The following is a 22494-nucleotide window of genomic DNA, read 5'->3' on the forward strand; positions in this document are numbered from 1 at the left end:
TAAAGAAACAATGGTGATTAATAGAATCCATGAGCAGAAATGGTTATGGAACTTGGGAAAAGCCTAAAGCCACGAAATAGAAACTGGGACTCTTGCCCCAAATCTGCTTCTTGTGCATACCTGCTATATTCTTCTCTCTCTGTTTCTCTCATCCACAAAGCACTACCCTTCTTTAAGATATTTGTTTAAAAAATTTTTTTAACCTTTATTTATTTTTGAGAGATACAGAGACAGAGTGCCAGCAGGGGAGGGGCAGAGATAGAGGGAGACACAGAATCTGAAGCAGCTCCAGGCTCTAAGCTGTCAACACAGAGCCCGATGTGGGGCTGGAAACCACCAACCATGAGATCATGACCTCAGCCGAAGTCAGAGGCTTCACCGACTGAGCCACCCAGGCGCCCCCATTCTTTAAAATATTTGTATTGTGAATTCCTCATTACTGGAATTATTCCAGTAGAGGATGAATAACCATCATTTGAGACTATGGGAAGACATATCCTGGTTAGGTGGGAGAGAGGGAACTTAGATTAAGTTATATATATGGGCTATTCTAAATGTAATATACTATGATTTTACCAGCTTAGGCTACCATATACACAAGGATTGCCTTCCATTTCACTTTCTCACTGTCTCTGTTAATAGTAACATTGGTTTCTTTGTCTTGTCTATATCCCAGTCCTTCATCTTTTGTGTGGAGTCAGTCATTAGGTCTCATTGGGTGTACCTCCCAAAAGCCTCTCAAAAAAATAATATTAGTTTTCTCCTAACAGTTGTAGAGCTGTATGAAAGGTAATGTAAGCATGAGCTCTTTCACCTACAGATAAATATTAAGACAGAGTTGCATCACAAAAATAAAAACACAGGCTTTGGAGTTCAGCCTCAGCTCAAATTTTGTTCCCAATTTTACTAGCTGTGTCACCTTGGAAAAGTTACTCTCTGAGGCATTTTCTCCACCTACAAAGGGGGAACCTAATATTAAACAATCTCACTGGGTTATTCGGCTAAATAACTTTTATCTCTAAAGCACTTTCTGTTTCTATTAATGCAAACACCAACTGTAAATGCTTAATGAAGAGTAGTTATTAATATAAGTAATAATAAATACAACACTTGTATAACTTCTTTCTTTATGAAACTCGTGCACCTACATTTTCTCATCTATTGTTCACAAAAATCCTGAGAGGCAGATAATATCCCCATTTTAGAGATAGGGACACCAAAGAAAAGAGAGATGGTAACACTTCCTCAAGTAGAATTCTGTAGAGATCATTCCAAAAGGGAGTGAATGCCCAGTTTCTAGAAGCTCTAGCAAGGCTATCCTGCCACCTATGATAACAGGTGTAGTAGAGATCCCAGCTTTTGGAAGGGCGACTGATTTGGTGATTTCTGAGGTCCCATAGTTGGTCATTTTTTTTTTTTTTCAGATACAATAGATATTTATTTTTTACTGGAAACTGTTCAAGGATCTGTGGATACAGCATAAACAAAAACAAGCAAAACAAACAAACAAACACCCCAAGCAGACAAAAATCTCTGCCTAGAAATATACGAATACAGAAAATATTATGTATAAAATATGTAATATATAAAACAGAAAAATATGAAAACATAGAGCTTGATTTTCAAAGTGTTTTCACATATACTCTTCATCTAAGTACCCATAAACTCCCCCCATCTTTCCCAGCCCCCTCCCGCACTTCAGGAACTAGAAAATTCTGTTTTAATTTGTGTGCCATACCCCCTCAAGGGTCAAGGCGTATTCAAGGCCCCTAACCAGAAAAGCGCACGGGGTCTTGGAAGACGGAAGGAGAGACTGCGGAACCAGTGTTCTGGCGGTTGCGGTTCTCGGAGGGAAGTCAATTCCGCGGACCGGTAGTGAAGAGCACCAAGGCTTGTTTCCGGCCACCTCAGCGGGAAGCGGAGACGCAGGCAGCTGGATCTTCGGGAACTCAGATAGAGGTGTAACTGCGGTCGCGGCGGAGGAAGTCGGGAGAACGTCTGCGGCCGCCGGGCCAGTGTTGGGTCCCCGAAGCCTGTGAAGATGGTGTTGCTTACGATGATCGCCCGGGTGGCGGACGGGCTCCCGTTGGCCGCCTCGATGCAGGAGGACGAACAGGTGAGCTGTTCTATCCCCGCGCCCCCAAGTCCCTGCCAGAGCTCTGTGCTCTCAGTACCGGATTTCTTCTTAGAACGCAGACGACCTTTGCGACCTCCCGTGCACTCCCGACCCCTCTGAACTGCTCTTTTTATCTTTTGGCAGTGGAGAAACTACTTGTTAGAAGAAATCTTTCCTGAAGGCGGAGGTAGATTTTTGCCTTTCCTGTTTTTTTTGTGTAGAAAGACGCTCCGGCGTAGGGATAGGTTCGACTGATTGTGATCACCCAGTGTTGTGTAACTCTTAGAGACTTTGGTAAAATTCGAGATTTCTGTTTTTCTGCTGCTGTTGAGGCTAACCGGTCCTGGGAGAAATCAGCTCCCAAGTTCTTCAACCTCTTTCACTGTGGCACTTGATCCTTGACCTATCCTGATGACATCTTTTGAAAGTGGGTGAGATAATATTGCCACATATAGACACCTGTTTGAAGTTCAGTACAGTACTTTCTTTCAAGTTTATGTCCAATTCCCACCTCCTCCAGTAAGCCTTACTAAATTCCTACTATTGGGATTATAACTTCTGTGTTATATTTCTGTTAACGCCTTGTACCTTTATTTTGCTACTTTCTTTTGTCTTTCAATAAATTGAGATTCCTCTGAGGCAGTCGACAGGTCTTAATGATCTTTGTGCTTCTCATAGCTTTTACGGCAGCAGCTTTATGCTAATAAGTGCTCAAAAAATGTATTGAATTGATTTAAAAACAACAGCTTCAAATATCTTGAAAAGTAAGCTTTGTGCCTTAGAATCACAAGGGAAGGTTCTGGTGTGAGACAGATTTCTGGAGCAAGGTGGGGAGATCTCTGAAGAAGGGAGGCTGAAAATGAAATTTATGTAATTTATTTAAAGTGATCAATTTTAGTTTACTTTCTCGAACAACCTAAGTTTAAAAAAAAAAAAAACTCAAGGCCTAAAAAAAAAGATGAATTCTAGAAAATTATTTTGCACATATCTGTTGGATTTTTCACGAAAAAACCCCCAAAACCCTTATTAAGCACATCAACTGTGTCAAGCATGGTGATTATACAGGTTAGAGGACACAGCCCCTACTTTCATGGAGGTTACAGTTTAGTGGAAAAGCCAGAAAACAAATAAGCAATTATAACATAGTATAATTGCTATGGAAGAGGAAGAAAGCTCTGTGGTTGAACATGGAAAAGGTATCTAGGTTGGTTTTGGGAGATTAGGAAAGTCTTCCCAGAAGAAATGACTTCTCAGCTGACAGTGTTGTTTAGTAATAAGGAAAGCTTCTATTTGGTTTTATGCCTTTTTAGGTTTGACTTTGAAATATGTTTATTTTCACTTTTAGGAGAGTAGCAATACAGATCACAAAATTGCAGATCCTGCTAAGTGAAGTATTTTCAATTTATTGTGCAAGACAAAGTCTAATCATTTATATAAAATTTGAAAAATATAATGTGCCCTTAATATTCAATTGTGAAATATTTTTCTTTTCTCTCAATTTGTTAAGAATTTTCTAGGACCACTCTGCAGAAGGAGTGAAATTGTTAAAATAAATGCAGGAACGTGACTTGAGCAAGGGAGATAGTGTGGAGAAATTTTCCTTAAAGTATATATGTAGTTTGACTGAGAAATGGTTTTTCCCAGGGAGGAGTCTGTTCAGTTTATTGCATTAGATTTCAGTGTGGGCAAAGAATACAAAGTGAATTTGAAAGTCTACTTAATATTAGTAGCTCCTTACTCTCTGCCTTGATACTTTATTGAAAAAGTAATTGATGTATTATTATGTGTTTCTTAATTCCAAATTAGGTGTTGGTCTACCAAGATGGGTTACTTTGTTTAATTGACAAAGAAATTTTCCACAAGAATATTTTTGTGATGGCAATTCCATAATTATTTCCTTTAGGAATTTAGGCTTTGAATGATAAAATCTTTCCCCGATTTTTAATATCTACATTATGAGTCTTAGACTCATTTTTATTATGTTAATAGTAAAAGGAACATTTATAGAATGCATACTACATGCCAAGCACTGTGCTAAAGCCTGTCAAGTATTTGATTTCATTCAATCTTCATACCAATCATATTAGGATAGTTTAGTGGTATTCTTCCCATTTACAGGCAAGGAAGCTCTGAGGCATAGAGACGATAGGTTTTTTTGTATGATCCACATAGCGAATAAGTAGTAAAATGGAATTTTTCATCAGTTTCTTAATATCAACACTTGATATTTTCGGTCAGATAATTATTTGTTGTGCGAAACGGTCTTGTGCATTGTAGGATGTATGCTAGTAACTCTGGCCTCTGCCTATTAGATGCCAATAGCACTACCACCACCTCCACACCTCCAATTGAGTAATATTCCTGGACATTGTCAGATGTGATCTGGGGGTGGGAGGGCAGAGTCACCCTGGCTTAAGAGCCACTTAAGCCAGAGTGGCTTAAGAGCCACTGTTTTGGGTTTTTTTTAATGGTTATTTATTTTGAGAGAGAGAGAGAGAGAGAGCAGGGGAGGGGCAGAGAGAGAGAGAGAGAGAGAGAGAGAATCCTAAGCAGGCTCCGCACCATCAATGCAGAGTCCGATGCGGGGCTCAAACCCATGAACCACAACATCATGACCTGAGCTGAAATCAAGAGTGAGAACGCTTAACCGACGGAGCCACTTAGGCGCCTCAAGAACCACTGGTTTTTAATCAGTATTTGTCTGACTTCAGACCAGAGCCTTAGTGCCTAACTGGTACACTTTACAGCCATGTTCTAAGACTTTTTGATAATATATCTACTTCTTAGGAGTCTAAAAATAACTTTTCAAGAAATGGCTATTTCAGCCAAATAGTTTTTATTTCTTTTTATTTCTTTAAATGTTTATTTTTAAGAGAGAGAGACCGAGTGCAAGTGGGATAAGGGCAGAGAGAGAGGAAGACATAGAATCCGAAGCACGCTCCAGGCTCTGAGCTGGCACAGAGCCCAGCATGGGACTCGAACTCAGGAACCGCGAGATCATGACCCCAGCTGAAGTCAGAAGCTTAACCGAAGTCGGAAGCTTAACCGACTGAGCCACCCAGGCACCCCTCAGCCAAATAGTTCTGTAGTCAAGTACTTTAATTGTTCAGGCCAAGTAATTCAGTGTTCTTTTTCAATTATTTACACTGATAACAGATGTCATATGTTACTAGTGCTAGTCCTGTATAAGCTGCCTTACTACTGGAGGTGAACAGTTATTCAGATAATACAGTGGAGAGTAAAATTCAAAAAATGATGTAGGCAGAGTATCTCATCCACTGTTTCCTCTGTGCTCAACTAGAAGTATCAGCCTAGGGCGGTAGAGAGATGAACTTTTCTTTTCAAACCTAGACTCTCTGATATTCTATTTCCTTTCTTTCTACCTTTCTGGTGTGTTTCTACTTTTTGGATGTTTGCATCTCTTCATCTACCTTTGTGTTCTACCTCAAAATGAAGGTGTTCTCTTTCCTTTCATTTTGCCCCAGCTCTGTGGACTTGAAGACGATATTTGATCTAACCAAGTATTCAGCAGGGAGCACCAAAAAAGCAGATAGTCTGTTGTACATTTTAAACTGCATTGCTCCCCCAATTATTGAGGGTTCATTAGTCACCTTACTGTAATTGCTTTTAGAGGAAAATGGTTGGTTCTTGGTGCTGCTGGCCTTTGACCAGCCAAGTACAACAGGGATTTTAAAATGATAAGAGCTTAGCTAAACATTCCTATAAAGACAAAAGGTGGCATTTGATATAGTTAGTTGTTCAGCAGTCCTAGGTGATAGCAATAAAAAGTGTTGTGATTGTGTGGGAAATTTCTACCCTGTACCTGTTATATTATATATATATATAGAACCAAATCCTAAATACACTATTGCAGATTAGTTTCAGAAATTGTCCATTCACATCCATTTCATTATCGGATTGCTAACACATCTTTCCATTATACTGTATATAAGCTTCATGAAGTCTGTTGTAGATGAAGTGGAAAACAGAATGAGGACATCTAATCTGTTTTTAGGCAGTCTGGAGGCTGTGGGCCTTTTGTGACTTTAGTCTTGAAAGCAAACTGAGGTTCTGTCTGTACAGTGGTGAATATGTTGTTTTGTGAGATCTAGATCAGAGCTGCCAGTTCTGATCACGGTTTCCTGAGAATTTCCTATGAATTAGATTTAATATGAAATAGTAAGATCACCCAGAAAGTGGATCTGCTATCACCGAAGCAATTTTAATTGTAGAGGTGCTATCGCATGTTTAGGAACGCAGACTCCAGAGCTAGACTGCCTGGCTTCAGATTCTTACCCCTCCTCTTATTGGCCTCTTGTCCTTGGGCAAGTTTGACTTCTCATACAGAAAATGGGCGTAATGATTCTAATCACCTCATAGGGTAGTTGTAAAGCTTATTAGAGTTAAATTATGTAAAGTGTTTAGAACCGGGGCTGACAGAAAGTGAGTGCTTTCATTTAATTTCATTAATTTGCCTATTTCTGAAAATTTTCCTTCCAGTTCCATTTTGCCTTTCTTAAAGTTCAGACTAGAATTGTATGTATTTGTGGGTACAAATATGCAATAAACAGGAATGGGTGAATGAACAATTTTCCCCATTACAAAACTAGCCTGCGCTTATTGTAGAAAATTCAGTAAAAAAGGAAAAACAAAAGGACCAAAATGTTAATGGTGATTATTACCAAAATCTTTACTTAAATTGTATACATTTTAACATAAAACCTTAATCTCTGTATGTGTGTGTATATGTATAAAATTAAATAATGGGTAATGCTGTAAGACTTCCACCTAGTTTTTTTTCACTTAGTGTGTAGTGAGTATCTTCTCATATCATTAAGTATTATACAGCATTTTAATGGCTGTATAATATTCCATTGTATGAATATGCCACTGTATAAATATGTTATTTAACCAATTTTCTATCCAATTACTGAACATTTGTTTTTTATTTTTATATACATTTGTAGTTGTTTGTTTTAACATATATGATGTGTATGTATATCTTCAAAGATACAGAATTGTTGGCTAAAACAATATGTAAAATTTTGTAACTTCTAATACATATTGCAAAAATACCTACCAGAAAGATTGCGCCCGTGTTGTGTTCTCAGGGAACGGTGATGCTGATGGAACCAGCACTGTAAAATGTTGGTTGGCGTGCCACAATCTCTGTGTAATCTCAGTGTCATTATAGATCCCCGAAACTGCAGCATGCTTTCGGCCATAGTTTCTTGTAGTCCGTACAGTGGTTAGTCTCTTTCTCTTTGGTTGCAGTGATGTTTACAATGCTTCTTATAAAGTCAAAGGATTTATAGCAGTCTTTATTTGACTGACAGTTTTTCTGCCATTTATTTCTTCACCTGGTTCCTTTGCCTTTAGTTGTCAAAAACATTTTTACTTAACATCTGTGGTTGTGGTTATTTTTAAAACACCAATTTCTGAGTTCCACCTCTGAGATACTGATTTAATTGGTTTGGAGGTAGAGATAGGGCTTGATTAGTTTTTGTGCAACCCCCAAGTGATTCTAGTGTAAAGCCAAGGTTGAAAAATCATTGATGTATGTGGATATTATTCCTTGGCACTTTAGTAACATTTCCAACTTTATTTACATCTGTTCTGTCTACTGCTGTGGGGTCAGATCTCTTCCAAATGCCACATATAATGGCATTGGTGAAGCAAACAATTTGGCAAGTACCATTCATTTAGGGAATGCGGGATATTGTGCACTAGTTCAAAGCATATGGTAGTTTTCACTCTCCTTTACTAGCAGATCAGCCATGAAAAAAATATGCGATACTGATTAATATAATAATGTTAATGTATATTATGCTAATTATTGTCTAGTATTGTTAATACATAAATATATATTAATATATACATATATATTATATATTAATATACATATATATTAATATAGAAATATTTCTTTAGAGTAGTATAACAAATCATTGCCATAGGGACAGTGCTAAATAAGATAAAGTGATACTTCTAGTGGACTCTACCTAACTCTCCTGGTTCACTTCATGCTAATTTACTTCCTTATTCATATTTAAATTTCCAGTTTATTATTTAAAAAAATTTTTTTGATGTTTATTTTTTTTTGAGAGAGAGAGGGGGGTAGGGACAGACAGAGAGGGAGACACAGAATCTAAAGCAGGCTCCAAGCTCTGAGCTGTCAGCACAGAGCCTGACGTGGGGCTCAAACTCACGAACCGTGAGATCATGACCTGAGCCGAAGTCAGACGCTTAACCGACTGAGCCACCCAGGCGCCCCTCCAGTTTGTCATTTTACATATGGCTTAGGATCCTGTACTTGTACATTTGCTTATCTGCCACTTTCACAATTTTATCATTGCTTCCTTATTTTTACTGTTAGCTAAGTGGTTCACTATCTAGAATTTTAAGATTTCACTTTGCACTTTTTAAAAGTCAGACCTCAGATCCAGTCCTTGGGAGAACCTCAAATAAATTCTTTTTAAATTTAAGCATTTAGTTATTAAACATCTGTCAAGAAGAGACTGTGTTCTATTGTTTAATCCAAAATAAATAATCCAAAATAAAATAATTCCTTTCTATCACATGGCAAAAGTGAGCTCCTGCCCCTGTATGTGGATGAATAAATAATATATATTTGCTTTCTGTTCCATTCTTTGCCTTTTGGATTGAATAGGTGAATGAGGTATGATGTTTTCCTTTTGAGATGACACTGGTATTTCTCAGTAGGCTTTTTTCCTTCCTTTTTAAAAAAATTATTAAACAGGGGCGCCTGGGTGGCTTGGTCGGTTAAGCGTCCGACTTCAGCTCAGGTCATGATCTCGCGGTCCGTGAGTTCGAGCCCCGCGTCGGGCTCTGTGCTGACAGCTCAGAGCCTGGAGCCTGTTTCGGATTCTGTGTCTCCCTCTCTCTCTGCTCCTCTCCTGTTCATGCTCTGTCTCTCTCTGTCTCAAAAAAATAAATAAACGTTAAAAAAAATAAAAAAAAATTATTAAACTATTTAAAAATTGTTCAAGAAAATATACCCGTAATTCTATCATCTGAATATTGTTATTTGCATTTTGTATGTATATATCTCTTTCTTTCCAAACTCAGAAACCAAATCTATTCACTCAGTAAAGAATATTTGACTTTTCAATCTTGGTCCTTACTCTTGTTCATTTTTACCCAGTTGGAGTTACAGTCTTCTTAGTAATTTGCAGTGATGGGTGCATACATTTAGTTTTGCTTAAATGCTAATACTGTAACACTTAGTGGAAGATTTTGCTTGATATTCCAGGATAAAAATGAAATTCACCAGTCTGTTGTTCCCAGGATTTTCTCCTGAGTATAGAACATGTTGTGCAGTTATGTACCAATAATTGTGCAAGTGAAAGGGGTTAGGAGGACCCATTTCCACTGACCTAACAGTGGAAAGAACACTGGATTGAAAGTTAAGAGTGGCTTAAAGGCAGTTGAGAAGTACAAATAACGTGATTTTCTTGAACAACTAGGGGTTTGATCTTCTTTTTTCCTCTAAAAGTGGGGCATTTATGGGGCGCCTGGGTGGCTCAGTCGGTTAGGCGGCCGACTTCGGCTCAGGTCATGATCTTGCGGTCCGTGAGTTCTGGCCCCGCGTCGGGCTCTGTGCTGACAGCTCAGAGCCTGGAGCCTGCTTCAGATTCTGTGTCTCCCTCTCTCTGACCCTCCCCTGTTCATGCTCTGTCTCTCCCTGTCTCAAAAATAAATAAACGTTAAAAAAATTTGAAAAAAAATAATAAAATAAATAAATAAATAAAAATAAAAGTAGGGCATTTTTTTAAAAAAATGAATCTTATTAACCTTTTTTATTTTTCTTTAAAAAAATTTTTTTTAATGTTTATTTTTGAGAGGGTGGGGGAGGGGCAGAGAGAGAGGGAGACACAGAATCTGAAGCAGGCTCCAGGCTCCAAGCTGTCAGCACAGAGCCCAACGAGGGGATCAAACTTGTGAACTGCAAGATTGTGACCCAAGCTGAAGTCCGATGCTTAAACAACTGAGTCGCCCAGGCCCCCTGGATTTTTTAAATTTTTCTTAAGTATTCTTTATTTAACTAATCTCTATACTCAGTGTGGAGCTCAAACTCAACACCTTGAGATCAAGAGTCGCGTGCTTTTCTGACTGAGCCATCCAGGGGCCCCTGTATTTTATTAACCTTTAATGAAGGACCTTACTTACATAGTGTTCTCATTATATAATGCTTCTCACTAATTGTTATGGCTGTTTTTTTGTGTGGAAAATTCTTAAATGAAGGTGTCTTCTTTCAGTCTGGCCGGGACCTTCAACAGTACCAGAGTCAGGCTAAGCAACTCTTTCGCAAATTGAATGAACAGTCCCCTACCAGATGTACCTTGGAAGCTGGCGCCATGACTTTCCAGTGAGTATAATCCTATTTCTTTGTGATCATTTAAGTATGAAATACAGTAAATTTAAGTAACACCTGAGAACAATGCTAACAATTTTTCAAAAGTAAAGAATATTTTAAAAATACAGTCTCTTCATGGAAGGAACTTCCCTGGCTCTAATTCTGCAAAACTGAAATCTTGGTTTGTTTATTCAATTTGCATACAATAAATTAACTGTTTTATCCTGTGCATACAGTAAATTAACCTGTTTTATCCTCTGTCTAATGAATGCTATACCCATCGTGCAATAATAGATTAGTTTTTTGCTTTAGGAGTTTCTTAGAGCCAGATGTCTGTAGGTTAATACTCTTGCTCAAACATTTACTAACAAGACAACCTTGAACAACCCACATATACCTCTCTAGGGCCTTAGTTTCCTCTATAAAATAGGGGAAATAGTCATAGTTTGTGAGAATAATTAGGGAATCTATTTATATCTCTTAACATCTTGCCTGGCACAGAGAGAATATCAGTAAATGTTAGTTGTTAGAAAAAGGAAAATTATAAAAGATAATTTTAGAGCATCACAATCAGTGGTATTAGTGCATATAACTGAGAAAGGGCTCAAATAATTCCTGCAAGTAATTGGTATTAAATGTTTAATACATGTCAAGTTTGAGGGTGATTAAAACAGAAAGGATTAAAAAAGAGAGGACAGGAAGATCAGAGGAAAATAAAAAAGGATTAGCTAAATAATCCTTGCTATTTTAGGACCTCAGATGCTAAGATAATATAGACCTGGGAAGGACCTGCCTTGTTTAACCTTTTTAAAGGGAGGGGAAAATTTTCCACTCATCAGAAACAAGCAAGTATACAAAACTAAAATCGAAACAAAACCCTGGCTTATTGGTTAAGAATGTAGTGGATGTGGGGCGCCTGGGTGACTCAGTCGGTTAAGTGTCCAACTTCGTCTCAGATTATGATCTCACAGTTTGTGAGTTCGAGCCCCGTGTTGGGCTCTGTCCCCCCAGCTGTGCTGACAGCTCAGAGCCTGGAGCCTGCTTCAGATTCTGTGTCTCCCTCTCTCTGCCCCTCCCCTGCTCTCACTCTCTCTCTCTCAAAAATAAGTAAACGTTAAAAAAAAAATTAAAAAAAGAATGTAGTATATGAAACATTTTCTATAAATCTAATTTTCAACATCAAAAAATATAGACACTTAATTATATGTATAATTATATATAGTATCTTTATTTCTATCATGGATTAGGAACAAAAGATCTAGGGAATGGAATTGAATTCCTAATGGAATTGAAAAGAGGTTTTCTCTTGTTGGGTTCCTTTATAATTTCATCTCATCCTTTATTTCAATCTAAGAGTTGTATTTTAAAGATTTATTCTTTACCAGACCGTATATTAAGTTCTGCCTCTATCTTATTAGCAGAGAGAAACACATATACAGACAACTAAACTTTATACCTGAGGGCAAGAAGTGCTGTAATTCATTTATAAATGACATGCTTTGGGAGTAGAGCGAAGGAAGCAATAAATTCCCATTTGTAGGGAGCAAGTTTGGGGAAAGGGGATAGAGGGAGGGAGAATACAGAGAAATATAAGCAGAAATCTATGAGGACTTGAAAGAACCTAAACTTGGAGAGCAGCATGCTGTTTGGCATATTGGGTGTATGATGGAATGTGGCCCACACCTGCTTTGGAGGCCACAAATACTATACCAAGGAGTATGATTTTATTTTATAGGTATTAGAGAACCCTGAGAGTTTTTAAGCAGAATAATATGGTTATATTTATATGGTTATATAAAACTTGTAGTTTAGAAGATGGTCTAGACTAAAGATAAGGAGACCAGTTGATTTAGATGCCCAAACACATCAGTATCATTATCATCACCACCATCATCATCATTTTAAGGGGCCTGAGAGGTCATATAATACACTATAAACTATGCTCTGTGGGGTCCTAGGATGCCTTAGGAGCCACATAGCAAGGGTAGGTATAGGGGTATGTGTAATGCTTTGGGCCCTTGAAGTCCTACTTAAACTAATGACCTGATTTTATTTCGTGTGCATATTGATCTTCTGAATATAATTATTGCTGAAACAAAGAGTCCTGTGGCTAAAGAGACATTGAAAATCACAGAGTTAACCTAATCTCTTTCTGAGACATCTCAGACACGTTAGCCATATAGCCCCTTCCAGAGTGCCAGGGAGCACCTCTTATAGGAGGAAGTCAGTTCTGTTATTGGATAATTTCTTGTATTGGACAGTTGATACAAAGTTCCGGCCTGGAAATTAGGGAATATTATTTATCTTAAGGTCATTATCTGTACCCAGTAAACATTGTGGCATTAACTTCCAACTATGAAGTATCCACAAAAGTTTCCATTTCCACTGTTTTTCTTAAGGCTAGAAAGAGTTTAAATATGTATATACTAATTTCCATACGTAATCAAAGGTTAGATGGGGGTGTCTGGGTGGCTCAGTTGGTTGGGTGTCCTTCTCTTGGTTTCGGCTTAGGTCATGATCTCATGGGTTGTGGGTTTGAGCCCTGCATTGGGCTCCATGCTGACAGTGCAGAGCCTGCTTGAGATTCTCTTTCTCCCTTTCTCTCTGCCCCTCCCTGTCCCTTCTCTGCATGCAGGCATGCACACTCTCTCTCTCAAAAATGGATAAATTTTAAAAAAGGTAGATGGAGTCACAACTCTTGAGTTTTCAAGAAAAAGTCTTAGGTATTATGATATTTTACCTGGATTATATAATAAACAATTGTAAACATGTTTAAGTACTTCTTTTGGAATATAATTCTCATAATGGGAAGATGTTTGCTTTCTGATTCCAAGGATTTGTGGTTTGCAATTGATTTTCAGATTTAGTTAGCTTCAAAGGGCTTAGGCTAGAATATGTTCAAAAGTCTGTAGGGCACGAAGAGTCTGCTTCAAATTGTTGGAGGTATTGTTATTCTACAGACAACTTTTTCTCTTCTTTTTTTGTGTCTCTCCAGCTACATTATTGAGCAGGGAGTTTGTTATTTGGTTTTGTGTGAAGCTGCCTTTCCTAAGAAATTGGCTTTTGCCTACCTGGAAGATTTGCACTCAGAATTCGATGAACAGCATGGGAAGAAGGTGCCGACTGTGTCTAGGCCCTATTCCTTTATTGAGTTTGGTAAGTTTTCTCCTCATCTCTGTATCAAGAGAGCAAACAGTTTGGAGAAGCTGTTTGTTCCACTGATTAGTTTTGACACATTTTTTTCTGATGTTTACCTACTTAAGTTTTGGGTTCTGTCTTTTCCTTTCCACCTCTGTGCTTTTGAATGAATGAAAGTTGCTTCTCACAAGTAATTTTCTGTGGTCTTTGAGTCTTTTCCTTAGAATTTGTTACCCTTTTCCCTTTTTGTGATTTGGATTGATTCTTCGTCAGAGTCAAGAACTGTGCCTAAAGATCTATTTGGTTGGCATGTAGTAGCTGAGTTCTTTCCCCCAAACCACACACACATACGCACAGTCACAGAAAGGTTCATTTCCTGGAGGTCCGAATATAGAAATCAGAATGACATTTTGTTTCTTTTAATCCTCTAGTTAAAAAAAATTACTGGAAGAGGTATGGCATTGGGGGACAGCATTTACTACCTGCAGAAATAGTGAGCATGGGTGTCCATATTTGTATAATAATTATAGAAAGACTCATCACTGGTAAAGTATCTGATGGCAATAAATCAACAGAAATGTTTTGGGTACTCTAGAGGAAGTGAGAATAAGTATGATTAGATTATATTACTGATATTTTTAGTTAAATTGGTTTTACTGTTTCTGAATTTCTGAAGTATTTCCATTTTGCTAGCTAACTGGTCATCTTACTTTTTAGAAATAAGGAAAATTTTAGGAAAACGCTCCAGTATTTCATAACTACAAGCTCTCCAAGTGATAATTTTTATAATGTCTGGTTTTTCAGATTTTATTTTTGAAGATAATAGAGGTCCAGTAAAACCAAGAAACCAGTAAGACTGCTACATCAAGGTCACACGAGAAATAGTTGATACACTCAAATTAGCTTAAAGGATTATATATGAATGGGTTTTAGGTGAACTGCAGGTACAGTAACCTGAGATCAGTTACACAGTAATTGTTTCCATCCCCAGGCCTGAAGGGATAAGAGAAAGGAGCAGTTTCTGAAACTGCAAAGGACAAAATTTATAGAGAAGGCCGTCTTGAGAGGAGGAGTTACTCTTGCTGGAGGGATGCTGCCAGCCCAGGGTGACTTCTTGGTGGGGGGGTGGGGGGAGGGGGGTTCGGGGAACAAATACCCTGACATCACTACCTGCTTTCCTGCCCTACTCTTGGGGCTCCCCCATTGGTCGAACCTAACCTGGAAGCCCCCCCCCCCCCCCCCCGAACCAGGAGCCCATGATGTAGTCCATGCAGGTCAGCTGCCCAAGGCAAAAAGCATGGTGCAGAAGGGTGGAGAGGAGGTCTAGAGAGGCAAACGAAAGGTATCCAGCACATATCACTTAAGAAAATGCCAAAAGTTGAAAATAAAATCTTTAGTAATAAGTCATTCTTTTTATAGTTTTGAGAAATGCAGACATGGTCTAAACATGATAGCTGCAGTTTATAGTGGTATTTTGGGAAACTCCCTGCCACATGTTTGCTTTACCTGAAGTTTAAGAACAGAGTGAAATTAGGAATGTATGTTAAAGAAAATACTTAAAAAAATTTTTTTTAATGTTTATTTATTTTTGAGAGAGACAGAGAGAGAGAGCGAGCGAGGAGGGGAGGGGCAGAGAGAGAGGGAGACACAGAATCCGAAACAGGCTCCACACTCTGAGCTGTCAGCACAGAGCCCGACAAACTGTGAGATCATGACTTGAGCCAAAGTTGGAAACTTAACCTACTGAGCCACCCAGGCACTCCATGTTAAAGAAAATACTTTAAGACCATGTTTCCCCCCTACTTTTAATGACAGAACCTGTAGTGATGCTAGATTGTTGTCAGGATCCTTTTCAGGAATATAGAGTTAAGTACTAAAACCCTGAGGATCCTCAGGGCATGGTTTGAAAATAATCTGCTTTCAGGAAAGGCTTACTATAGTGGGTCTTACTTTCTATAAGGACCCTGATAGCAAAGACTTCAAATTTGAAGGTGTGCAGAGGACATTTCTCCTGAATGGTCATCTGTCTTCACATTTTACAAATGAAAACATCAAAGCTCAAACTTTGATGTTCATTCAAGAGCTCGGTTATCCTATCCCTACTCCAGTACTTTGATGGGCAAGGTTGTTAATGGTCACTTTTCTTCATTATTCTAGATACCTACATTCAGAAAACCAAGAAGCTTTACATTGACAGCCGTGCTCGGAGAAACCTAGGCTCCATCAACACTGAACTGCAGGATGTACAGAGGATCATGGTGGCCAATATTGAAGAAGTGTTACAACGGGGAGAAGCACTCTCAGGTATGTAAAACATTAAGAGTCCTGTAGGGCGCTTCTCAGTCCACAGGTAACGATAGCTTATTTTGGGTTACCTTTTTCACTGTCACTCTATCTAGTACTGTTAAGAATTCATCTCTCAGAAATAGATTACATTAGGGCGACTGGGTGTGGCTTAGTTGGTTAAGCATCTGATTTTGGCTCAGGTCATGGTCTCATGGTTCATGAGTTTGAGCCCTGCCTCGGGTGAGCCTGAGCCCCGCCTTGGGATTCATTCATTCATTCATTCTCTCTCTCTCTCTCTCATTAAATAAATAAATAAATAAATAAATAAATAAATACCATCAAGAGACATAGCTTACATTACAAAACTTTGTATATGATATGTTTTTTTCCAGCATGATTAGTTTTTGTTGAGTTGGAACAGTGTGAAGGTCCTATTCCATATCAGAAGCAATTACTTCTACCAAGATATTTACAACATTAAGCAAATATTTACAGAATCTCTTACATAAATTAAGGGAAATGAAAAGAAGAATGAGAGGAAATTGTCAAAGATTTACTGCAGTGGTTTCCTGACTAGCCACTTTGGGAGACTTTATTGCTGCCAGATCAAATGTTATAAAATGCCATTTTCATCAAGGCATTCCTCTGCTGAAAAACTTTTAAAATCTGTGACTACAAGATACGATCTAGTCTGGTTTCAACTTACTTTTTGTTCTTGCTGAGTGCTTGTCATGTGCAAGGCACTGTGTTCTCTGTAACGGAAGATAAGGAGATTGCAGACTTCTTTCATGCTCTCTAGTTCACAGACATTCTGCTTCAGCCAGGTCAGCTTCCTCACCATCCTGGACCTGTTCTTAAGATCTAGGTACGAGCCAAGCCGCCTCTTCAAAGAAGCCTTCCCAGGTCCTGATAGCCCACGTCATGTTAATCTCTTTTGTCCTTTAAACTCCTAAGGCACTTAGCTGTGTAACGGTTCTTTTTTTTTTTTTAAGCACGTAATGGGTGTGTGTACGTGTGTACTTACCTAATTTGCCTTAAAAAAAAAAAGAACCATATATATATATGTATATATTTACCTAATGTTTCAATGTTACCCATGTATTTAATGTACTCATAAAGGTAGTGTTTATATATTTCATATACTTCTTTTATTTCTTTCACAGTAAGGATCACAAATAGATGCCTCCATGAGTATGTCTTGAACTTACCCTATGACATACATGAGTAAATGGGTTTTCCTTTATTATGAACTGCAGATTGTAACCTTTATGTCAGTAGTCAGCAGTTGTCCCAGCATGTAGCTTCACTCTTTAAGCATCAAATTTTGGGTGAGTGAGACTGTAAATTTTCATCATAACAGACTTAGTTTCTACCTGGGATAAAATAGACCAGCACAAGACTTTTTCTTAAATCCAAAATTTGTATATTGGTCAGTTTACCAAAAGTGTAAAAGGATCCTCTTGTGCTTTGCTGGTTACTACAAAGCTGATGTGCTGATTGAAAAAGAAGACATTAGACCTTTGAACAGCGTGGGGGTCAGGGACTCCACATAGAACTTTTGACTTCCCAAAAACTTAACGACTAATAGCCAACTGTTGACTGGAAGCCTTACCCATAATAACATAGACAGTCAATTAACATGTTATTTCGTATGGTACACATATTGCATACTGTATTACAATAATGTAAGTTAGAGAAAAAATGTTATTAAGAAAATCATAAGGATGAGAAAATACATCTACAGTATTCTATAAAAAATCCATGTATAAGTGGAACTCGCACAGTTCAAACCCATGTTGTTTAAGGGTCAACTGTACAGTTGTAATCTTTAAAAAAAAATTTTTTAATGTTTATTTTTGAGAGAGACAAAGAGTAAGTGGGGGAGAAGCAGGAATTCTCTTACTAGTGCTTATTTCATACGACGTGATATTTGTTCCGCTGCCCAGTTATTCTCAGCAGATTTAGATCCGCTTAGCAAATATTTATTTTTTGAGCACTGAGTATTGCCAGACCCTGTTCTGGGCGCTGGGGATATAGCAATAGACACAGTAATTAAAAACCTCAGTCCAGTGAAGTGTCCAGTTTAGTAGACTGGCTGGAAAAATTCCTCGCAGCATTGTCATGGTTATTTCTCATCTCCTAACTGTTTTCTTGTGTGACTAAGTGTTTTTCTTACAGAACAAATTGCTAATTTACAAGTGGCTGTCATGGCTGTGTCATTAAGTAATACCACATTTCTCAACCAATTCAGTCTCTGTTAAGCAACTCCAAATATTCCAAAAGTATTCTCTAAAGAACAAACAAATTCGTGTTGCAAAATAGTCTCTTTAAAAAAATTTAAAGAAGTAAAATGACCAAAATTCACTTATGTCACACCAAGAATTTGTTTTTATTATTAAAATATATCATGTATTTTAGTCCAGTCTAGCTTGTGTCTCTCTGGCTGTTTCTCTAAGTGCTCAGCTAACAGTTATAACAGCATTACAAATGTCTTTTAGAAAAACAAAACTTGGTAAAACGTTCTAAAAAGCTTAATTTGGTAGGTGTTGGTGGCTTCCTAGCACCTGTGATTATGTTTTAGTTACAAGACAACTTTCCTGTGTCTGTTGAAACATAATTTCTGGTAGAATCATAATAGTCTTTACCAGTGGAGAATCTTGGGAATTTGGGAGTGGTCAACTTTGAGATACAGCTCAGTACTCAGTTTGTGGTTCATTGAGTTTTCTGGTTACTGAGTCTTATCTTACATGGATTATCATTTTTTTCAAAATATGAGAGAATAAGATTTAGACCATTAAAAGATGATGAGATGATTATTATCAGCCAGCATTTATCAGTCTTATCATATACAGGCATCGTGTTCACTTCACAGGCATTCTCATGTACTTACAATCCTGTGATACAGTTAGTGTTATTATCCTCACTTTATGTAGATGATGAAACTGGGTTTTAGTAGAGGCTCAGTGAATTGACCAATGTCACATGGCTGGTGCAGCTGAGATTTAAACCAAAGACTCTGAGGTCAGAGCCAGCACTCTTAACCACCTCGCTATACAGTCTCAAGAATCTGAACATAATTTGGTCTGATAATTTTTTTTAATCTTTATTTATTTTTGAGAGAGAGACAGAGTGCAAGTGGGGGAGGGGCAGAGAGCAAGATGGAGACACAGAATCTCAAGCAGGCTCCAGGCTTCAAGCTGTCAACACAGAGCCCGACATGGGGCTCGAACCCACGAACGCTGAGATCATGACCTGAGCTGAAGTCGGACGCCCAACCGACTGAGCCACCCAGGCGCCCCTGGTCTGATAACTTTAAAATGCATTGTGGATTTTACAGTGCATCAGGATCATGGATTAATCAGTATATACAACCTAACCTTTAAAATAAAAATGAAATAAGCATCGTGGTTGTTTGGCATAGTGCCACTCATTTAAGTTATTTTTATGTCTTAATACATTAGACAAAATACTTCAGTGACTAATTAACATTTTCCTTTTTTCCTCTTCAACAGCATTGGATTCAAAGGCTAACAATTTGTCCAGTCTGTCCAAGAAATACCGCCAGGATGCGAAGTACTTGAACATGCGTTCCACTTACGCCAAACTTGCAGCGGTAGCTGTGTTTTTCATCATGTTAATAGTGTATGTGCGATTCTGGTGGCTGTGAAGTAGTGAATCCAGTCACTGGCAAGGGTGAACCTAGAACCCGGCAGGTGTGTGTTTTCAGGAAGCTGAGCTCACAGAGATGTGTATTAGAATTCCAAGTGGAACTTCTGCCTCTAAGGACCTTGCAAGAAAAGACATGTCCTGAAAACGAAATGTTACACCTCATTTAATGAAGCTTACCCCCTTTGTAGAAAGTCTCTTTTGGGGGCAGAGGCTTTCTCTGGGTGCTGAGCTGTGTATGCTAGGGAACAGTAGATTGTTTTCTTTTGTTTTTTCCCCTCCCAGTGTTTTTACATTTTTAAAACAGCACTGAGCGGGGCATTTTCTTTTCTAATGGAGCCATCGGTGAGATCTGGCTTAGCCAACCTGTGCTAGCAACAGTCTGAAATTCCTTCAGAAAAGGCAGCCCTTTGGGAAGTTTTCTGACTCTGTCTGATCAACATTCCTTTTGTTGGTGACATTTGTGACTTTCAGTAATCTTGAGTTTTTGAGGGCCTTGTAAACAAGACTCCACTCTGTGAAGGTTAATTGTTGTGCTGCGAAGATCTTGTCTGTCGGCCCCTGTAGGAAGTTAGCCTTTGTTGTTTCCCTTTTATGATATTTTGCTTATTGCACAACTGCTTTAGGGTTAAACGAATTACATTAAGATGCCTTGATATTATATTATAGCACTCCTTGATTAAGAAGCTAAAATGTTTTCTGTCATTTACTCCTTAAAAGACTTAAATTTAGTTTGGGACATTCTTAATTGTATTTTTCAGCATCTCGTTTATATTAATATAAGAGTAAATATAACATACGGATAATCAGAAACCCCTGACTTAATGGGAAGAAAGGCCCAGCTCATCACTACAGCTTTGTCCTGCCCCCTTTTTCTCCACTGTAGTTTCCTCCCTCTCGTTTCCTCCTGCTGACACTTTAAAAATTCCTCCGCACCCAGTAGTTTTCATGTCCCATAAGCATCCTCTCAGGATATTCTCAAATTTCAAAATGGAAAATGTTCAGCCACGTAGTTCAATTTAAATTTTTACACAGCAACTACTCAAACAACTAGATACATTCATCTGAGAAAGTCTCTGAGAACACCTCGTACTTTCTTCAGTTTATGTAAATTCTCTGAGAATGTTCTAGAGATAGATAACTCATTTACAGTGGCTTCTATTAACAAATAAAAGTACCTATGATTTTTCCCTTTTTGCTCAGGGATAATGGGGATTTCCTTTTACCTTCCGAGGTAGAATTTTTTAAATGGGGAGAATAGGCCTTTTAAATATTGTCACAAGGGTCTACAGTATAAACTACAACTTACACATACTGCACACGTTTCTTTCAGTTGTACAGGAAAATGAGCCAACTTCTTTTCTTTACATCTTTGGAGAGAACTTTAACTAGTAAACAGTTTTATAACTAAGGGATCATCAAAGCTACTGTCCTGATTCCTGATAGAGGTAAAAAACAAAACCCTATTTCCTTAGAACAAGAAGTGGCTTGTAAATTCCTGATAATTTACAGAACTAGAATAATTTTTTTTTTTTTTCCATTTTGGACCTAAATCTGCCAATTGGAGTATGTGCATGAAACATGAAGTTACTTTTTATAGAGAATAAGTGCTTTTAAGTCCCTAAAAGGCTTGTCCCTAAAGTAACGATGTTGGTAATAAAAGCCAGACAGTCTGAAAACCCAAGTAGTGGTACCATAGCATCTGGTTCTTCTATAGGAGTGGAGAGCGGCAGCTCATTGTTGAGAGTTGCATGCAGCAACCAAGTGGTCAGCAATGAAATAAATACTTCTAGAATGTTCCCTGAAGTGTGAAGTTTTGTTATCTAGTTATTTTATGTACACATATCTCTCTGGGTACATTTCTACCAAAACCCAGTGGTTAATTGAAAAATGAGAAGGGGGCAGAATGATGAAAGGAATGAGAAAGTGGTTTAATGTTACGACGGTTGAAAAATGAGAGAACAAGACTATCGTAATAGGGCTTCCGCTTCTGTTCTTTTTTTTTTTTTTTTTAATTTTTTTTTTTCAACTTTTTTAAATTTATTTTTGGGACAGAGAGAGACAGAGCATGAACCGGGGAGGGGCAGAGAGAGAGGGAGACACAGAATCAGAAACAGGCTCCAGGCTCCGAGCCATCAGCCCAGAGCCTGACGCGGGGCTCGAACTCACGGACCGCGAGATCGTGACCTGGCTGAAGTCGGACGCTTAACCGACTAAGCCACCCAGGCACCCCCCCGCTTCTGTTCTTTATTGGAGGTAGTGGGAGGATCTGACTAGATGAAGTGTATCAGCATCTAAACAGGCATCTAAAATAGAATGTAATAAGTACTGTCTAGGGCTAGTGGGGGCACATTAAGAAAGGACACCCTACTTTGGGAAGGAGTGTTGTAAGGGAAGAAGAATAAGGTATTCCAGAAAGAGTCAATAGCTTGTGCAAAGTCATGAGTAAAAGAGTGAGGCCCATTTTGGGGATTGTAATTCTGTTGCTTCAACCCAACTCCTTGGGTGAGTTTGGGCACTTGAGCCTTGAGGAAGAACTAGACTGGTCACTGTAATAAAGAGATACATCTACCACGCTTAACGAGTTTATAGTACACTAACGTCAGTGACAAGAGATGGCATCAGATTTAGGGTTTCGGATGATCATTCTGGCCCAAGTACGAGAGAGCTGTTCGGGCTGAGCCTGAAAGTAGGGAGATGAAACTGAGGAGGCAGCAACGGTAGAGTGAGACCTAGGAGACGGGTTTCAAGCCATTTTCAAGAAAAGAGTTATCCCAGGTACCAAATAAGTAATACAGACAATGTTTTCTTACATCTCACATTCACATTTTGAAGCAAGTACTGTTTACACCATACGAATGAAGAAACTTTACAAAGGCTGCTTCTCTGACTCACAGAAGAGCTAAGTGAT

The 22494-nt window shown here is 38.4% G+C and overlaps 1 protein-coding gene across 1 annotated transcript; it reads left to right on the plus strand.

The window, feature by feature from the left end:
• The first annotated feature begins 1885 nt into the window (after nucleotides 1-1885).
• SEC22B (SEC22 homolog B, vesicle trafficking protein) lies at nucleotides 1886-21383 on the plus strand. Its single transcript, XM_078451521.2, has 5 exons — nucleotides 1886-2116; nucleotides 10396-10505; nucleotides 13489-13649; nucleotides 15789-15935; nucleotides 19430-21383. Exons 1-5 carry the CDS (start codon nucleotides 2042-2044, stop codon nucleotides 19582-19584), a joined length of 648 nt encoding a protein of 215 aa, XP_078307647.1. The 5' UTR covers nucleotides 1886-2041; the 3' UTR covers nucleotides 19585-21383.
• Nucleotides 21384-22494: the final 1111 nt, after the last annotated feature.

This window comes from Panthera onca, chromosome C1 (genome assembly GCF_046562875.1).
Source record: "Panthera onca isolate mPanOnc1 chromosome C1, mPanOnc1 haplotype 2, whole genome shotgun sequence".
NCBI lineage: Eukaryota > Metazoa > Chordata > Mammalia > Carnivora > Felidae > Panthera > Panthera onca.